The sequence below is a fragment of the Mandrillus leucophaeus genome, unplaced genomic scaffold (assembly GCF_000951045.1).
Source record: "Mandrillus leucophaeus isolate KB7577 unplaced genomic scaffold, Mleu.le_1.0 Scaffold230, whole genome shotgun sequence".
NCBI classification, from domain to species: domain Eukaryota; kingdom Metazoa; phylum Chordata; class Mammalia; order Primates; family Cercopithecidae; genus Mandrillus; species Mandrillus leucophaeus.
Genome location: NW_012102366.1, coordinates 1,206,056 through 1,211,847, shown reverse-complemented (window position 1 = coordinate 1,211,847; position 5,792 = coordinate 1,206,056). Strand labels below are relative to the sequence as shown.

Below are 5,792 nucleotides of genomic sequence, written 5' to 3'. Positions count from 1 at the left end.
CCTCCCAGGTTCAAGCCATTCTGCTGCCTCAGCCTTCTAAGTAGCTAGGATTACAGGCATGCACCACCATGCCTGGCTAATTTTTTTTGTATTTTTAGTAGAAATGGGGTTTCTCCACATTGGTGAGGCTGTTCTCGAACTCCCGACCTCGGGTGATCTGCCCGCCTTGGCCTCCCAAAGTGCTGGTATTACAGGCTTGAGCCACCGCACCTGGCAAATTTTTTTTTTTTGAGACGAAGTCTTGTTCTGTCACCCAGGCTGGAGCACAGTGGTACAATCTTGGCTTACTGCAACCTCCACCTCCCCGGTTCAAACGATTCTCCTGCCTCAGCCTCCTGAGTAGCTGGGACTACAGGCACCCACCACCACACCCAGCTAATTTTTCTATTTTTAGTAGAGACAGGGTTTCACTATGTTGGCCAGGCTGGTCTTGAACTCCTGACCTTTTGATCCACTCACCTCAGCCTCCCAAAGTGCTGCGATTACAGACGTAAGGCCCCATGCCTGTCCTACTGAAAATATTTTTAAAATTAGCCAGGCTTGGTGGAGCACACCTGTATTCCCAGCTACTAGGGAGGCTGCAGCATGAGAATTGCTTTAATCCGGGAGGCAGAGGTTGGTTGCAGTGAGCCAAGATTACACCATTGCACTCTAGACTGGGGGTGAGAGAGTGAAACTCCGTCTCAAAAAATATTTAAAAAAGAGAAAAGAGTGAGGAGAGAGAGAAGAGGAAAGAAAGGGGGTGAGGGAGGGAGAGAGAGAGAGAGATGGGGGGAGAGAGAGGGGAAGGAAAAAAGGGGGTGAGGGAGGGAGAGAGAGAGAGAGATGGGGGGAGAGAGAGGGGAAGGAAAAAAGGGGGTGAGGGAGGGAGAGAGAGAGATAGGGGGAGAGAGGGGGGAAGGAAGAAAGGGAGGGAGGAAAGGAGGCTGTATGAGCCCCCAAAACCACATTGTGTACTAGATATGGGGGTGGGGGACAGGAGAGAGGCCACCAGTTGAGAGAGCTGGTTGATGGGGTTGATGGATCAGCTGTCAGGAAATTGAACAAAGAAAAGCGTGTCATGGAGGAAACATGGGGGCCCTGGGACCCGAGCAGAGCTCTGACCAGGCTTGGCAGCATCAGTGAAAGGCACCTAGATTTTAAAAATTAGCCAGGTGGCTAATTAGCTGAGTATTTAAGGATGTGCATGGCCGGGTGAGGTTGCTCACGCCTGTAATCCCAGCACTTTGGGAGGCGGAGGCAGGCGGATTGCCTGAGGTCATGAGTTTGAAACCAGGCTGGCCAACATAGTGAAACCCCATCTCTACTAAAAATCCAAAACACATTAGCCAGGCCTGGTGGCGTGTACCTGTATTCCCAGCTACTCAGGAGGCTGAGGCAGGAGAATCGCTTGAACTGGGAGGTACCTGGAAGTTGCGGTGAGCTGAGATCACACCATTGCACTCTAACCTGGGCAACAAGAGTGAAACTCCGTCTAAAAAAAAAAAAAAAAAAAAAGAATGTGCAGGAGTTACCCAGGAGAAGGGGGTGGAGGAAGTGCTCAGAATAGAAGGAACACCGTGAACAGGAGCCAGGAGGGAAGAGAGTACGTGGCTTGGAGGACAAGGCTGGAGGATTGGCTTCCAGATGAGATAGGTCACCAGTATATGAAAAAACTTCATACTGGTCCTTGGGGGCCCTAAAGGCTGTTGGGGCCTTATCTTCAGAGAGGTGGAGAGGGAATAAGGGCAATGAGGAGGGGAATGACACTTTGGGTGTTTTAAAAAGCGTCCAGTGGCCAGGCATGGTGGCCCATGCCTGTAATCCCTCTGGGAGGCTGAAGCAGGAGGATCGCTTGAGCTCCAGAGGTCGAGGCTGCAGTGAGCTATGATTAGGCCACTGCACTCCAGCCTCAGCAATAGAGCGAGACCCCACCTCAAACAAAAAGTTGAAGGTGACCATCGGGTGAGCAGGTGGTGGGCATTATGGGACTAGACTGGACGGCAGGTCAAGAAGAGGAATACCCCTCCCTCCTAGAGACTTGGGCAGGTGTGTGGGCATTGAGCCCCATCTTTCCACCCGCAGAGCTGCTCCAGAAGGGTTCCACCTGCATCACCAACAGTGAAGGATGGGTGGGGCACCCCCTGGACCCCATTGGCTGCCTCTGCAGGGCGCTCCTGGAGGCCTGTCGTCTGGAGGAGGAGACACTTAGCCTTTACCCAGGTACTCACATGGGGGACTCTTGGAGGAGGTGGGACAACCCCTCCTCACTGGCCATGCCTCCTGGCCCAGTACCCCTATAAGGTAACTCCCAGACTCTTACCCTTGGCCACGCCCCTACCTTTGGCTACCTCCCCTGGCCAGTGCCCAGAGTCACTAGGCTTAGCTTCTCCTGAAAGTGAGGCCACTATAGGCCTAGCTGCTTCTAGAAGGTGGGGCTCCCGCGCTCCCCCAACCCCATGAGTGCTGGGAGCTTCTGGGCTCCCTCTAAAACCTACCCTGTGCCCAAGTCTCCATGCTTGGGGCCAAGGGCTACAGGGATCTTAGGGAAGGGGATCTGTCTCCAGCAGCCCTGGCCCTGTCTTCCCCAGACTCAGGCCCGGAGAAGCGGAAGGTGGCCTACCAGCACGTGCCTGTGCCCGGGAGCCCTGGAGAGTCCTATTTGGTGCTGGCGCTGGAGGTGGCACTGCTGGGGCTGGGGCAGCAGCGGGCCCTGCCGGAGGGGCTGTACGCCCAGGACAAGGTGGTGCGCAACGAGGAGCAGCTGCTGGCCCTGCTGGAGGAAGTGGAATTGGATGAGCGGTTGGTGCAAGTGCTGCGCAAACAGGCGGGGCTGCTGCTGGAAGGTGAGGCCCCGCCCCTAGGCCTGGCTGTTCCTGAAAGGTAGGGTCCTGCCCCTGGTCCTGTAGCGGCCGGGTTGCTGCAAGATGGGAGGCCCCGCCTCAGCCCCGCCCCTAGCCCCGCCTCCTGGTCATACTGTCCACTCATACCTTGGCAGTTTCTAAAAGGAGAGATCCGGCTCTTCTTCCCGCCACCTAATGCGTGCTGCCAGCCAGTAACTGCTGCTTGTGCTGAGGCACCGCCCCCTTCCCTCCCGGGAGCCAGTGAGCCAAGTGGCTGATGTTAAAGCAAGGGCGTCCCACCTTCGTCTGCAACTTAGGCACCGCCCCTGGCCCGGCCTGTTCCCCAGGGGCCCCGCCCATGGCCTGGCCCTATTGGCCTGTGTGTTGTGAGACTCCGTCCCCTAGCGCCGCAGGGAGCCGCTTATCCCTGCCCCTTGCAGGCCCTCTACGCTATCGGACTTGCTCGCCTTGGCCGCTGGTCCCGCTCCCCAAGGCAGGTGCAGCCCCACCTCCACCCTCTGGCCCCACCTTGCATCTGAGCCCTGCATCTCACCTGGGAGTGTGCCTGTAGTCTCTTCTTTTTTTTTTTCCTTTTTTCTAGTGGCGCGATCTCGGCTCACTGCAACCTTCGCCTCCTGGGTTCAAGTGATTCTCCTGCCTCAGCCTCCCGAGTAACTGGGATTACAGGCATGCGCCACCACACCCAGCTAATTTTTGTATTTTTAGTAGAGATGGGGTTTCCCCACGTTGGCCAGGCTGGTCTCAAACTCCTGACCTCAAGTGATCCGCCCGCCTCGGCCTCCCCAAGTGCTGGGATTACAGGCATGAGCCGCGGTCCGGGCCTCCTCTTTTATTTTATTTTTTTTTTGAGATGGAGTCTCGCTCTGTCCCCCAGGCTGGAGTGCAGTGGCGCGATCTCGGCTCACTGCAGCCTCTGCTCCCGGGTTCACGCCATTCTCCTGCCTCAGCCTCCCGAGTAGCTGAGACTACAGGCGCCCGCCACCACACCTGGCTAATTTTTTTTTGTATTTTTAGTAGAGACAGGGTTTCACCTTATTAGCCAGGATGGTCTCGAACTCCTGATCTCGTGATCCGCCTGCCTCGGCCTCCCAAAGTGCTGGGATTACAGGCGTGAGCCACTGTGCCCAGCCTGGCCTCCTGTTTTATTTGTATTACCCAGAGCTTGTCTCAGTCTCAGCCCTGAACCCCTACCCCTGGGGACCCATCTAGCCACAGCCACTCTACCCAGGGGCCAGCCCACCCACTACTTAAAGCCTGGAGTCTTGTGAAACCTGGGGAGGGGCTGAGGCATGCCCACACCTGGGCACTGAGCTCAGGCTATTCCTGCAGGGGGTCCCTTCAGTGGCTTCGGGGAGGTGCTGTTCCGGGAGAGCGTGCCCATGCACACCTGTGCCCGCTACCTGTTCACTGCACTGCTGCCTCATGACCCCGACCTGGCCTATCGCCTCGCGCTGCGAGCCATGAGGTGAGGATAGGTGGCCAGGGCGGGGGAGCTGGGGGGAAGAGGGGCGGGCATGGGAGGGGAGCTCAGAGCCCCACCCGGCCAGCCTGAACTCACAGTCTAGTTAATTGATTCTCCCTCACCCTGGCATTTGATAATGATGCCATGTGCTTTTCATTCTGCCACCTAGGCTGGAGTATAGTGGCATGATCTCAGCTCACTGCAACCTCGACCTCCTGGGTTCAAACAATTTCCTTCCTCAGCCTCCCAAGTGGCTGGGATTACAGGCATGCACCACCACGCCCGGCTAATTTTTGTATTTTTAGTAGAGATGGGGTTTCACCATATTGCCCAGGCTGGTCTTGAACTCCTGACCTCATGATCCACCTGCCTTGGCCTCCCAAAGTGCTAGGATTACAGGCATGAGCCACCTCACACAGCTGTGCTTTCTATTGTTAAGTATAAATGTGAGTTTTTTTGTTTTTTGTTTTTGAGACAGGGTCTGGCTGTGTCACCCAGGCCGGAGTAAGGTGGTGCAATCTCTGCTCAGTGCAACCTCTGCCTCCTGGGCTCAAGTGATCCTCCCATCTCAGCCTCCTGAGTATCCGAGACTCCAGGCGTGCATCACCGCACTGGGCTAATTTTTGTATTTTTTGTAGAGATGGGGTTTCACCATGTTGCTCAGACTGGTCTTGAATTTCTGAGCTCAAGTGGTCTGCCCGCCTCGGCTTTCCAAAGCTCTGGGATTATAGGCGTGAGCCACTGCACCTGGCTAAATGTGTAATATTATTTTGAGTTTGAGAATATTCACATGATACATGAAAAGGTACACAAAGCTGAGATCTTTTCTAGGCAGGTTTATCTCAGCCTACCCAGATCTCTCTGGAGGCAAGCATTGTTATCACTTTCGTATCTATCCTGCAAGAATTGAGGTTTCTGCAAACCCAGAATCTGGAAATTGAACACTGGTCCTCCTTTTATACCGGTGGTACATCCTGTATCTATTCTTTGCACCTTTTTTTCATTGAGCTTTGCATCTTATAGGATTTGTCGTATCACACAGGACGTGAATCACTGCGTAGTCTTCCACTATAAGGACACGTCATAAAAGAACCAGTTGGGGCGAGGCGCGATGGCTCACGCCTGTAATCCCAGCACTCTGGGAGGCCGAGGGGGGCGGATCATGAGGTCAGGAGATCGAGACCATCCTGGCTAACGCTGTGGAACCCCATCGCTACTAAAACTACAAAAAAATTAGCCGGGTGTGGTGGTGGGCGCCTGTAGTCCTAGGGAGGCTGAGGCAGGAGAATGGCGTGAACTGAGGAGGCGGAGCTTGCAGTGAGCCCAGATTGCGCCGCTGCACTCCAGCCTGGGCGGCAGAGAGAGACTCAGTCTCAAGAAAAAAAAAGGCCAACTCGATAGTAAACCATGCCCAACAAGGTGAAACCTATTCCACGCCTTCTGAAACCATCCTTCAGAGATACCTGTAAACAACTTGGGATCCGGCC

At 55.1% G+C, this 5,792-nt stretch overlaps 1 protein-coding gene across 2 annotated transcripts in view; it reads left to right on the top strand.

Annotated features, from left to right (window-relative positions):
- ZSWIM4 (zinc finger, SWIM-type containing 4) overlaps window positions 1–5,792 on the top strand; it is a 46,595-nt gene that overhangs the window by 28,662 nt on the left and 12,141 nt on the right. For both annotated transcript variants that reach the window (XM_011981802.1, XM_011981801.1), the window contains 3 exons: window positions 2,065–2,202; window positions 2,571–2,825; window positions 4,173–4,308. In XM_011981802.1, coding sequence (XP_011837192.1) covers window positions 2,065–2,202; window positions 2,571–2,825; window positions 4,173–4,308 — 529 coding nt within the window. The remainder of the gene's footprint in view (window positions 1–2,064; window positions 2,203–2,570; window positions 2,826–4,172; window positions 4,309–5,792) is intronic.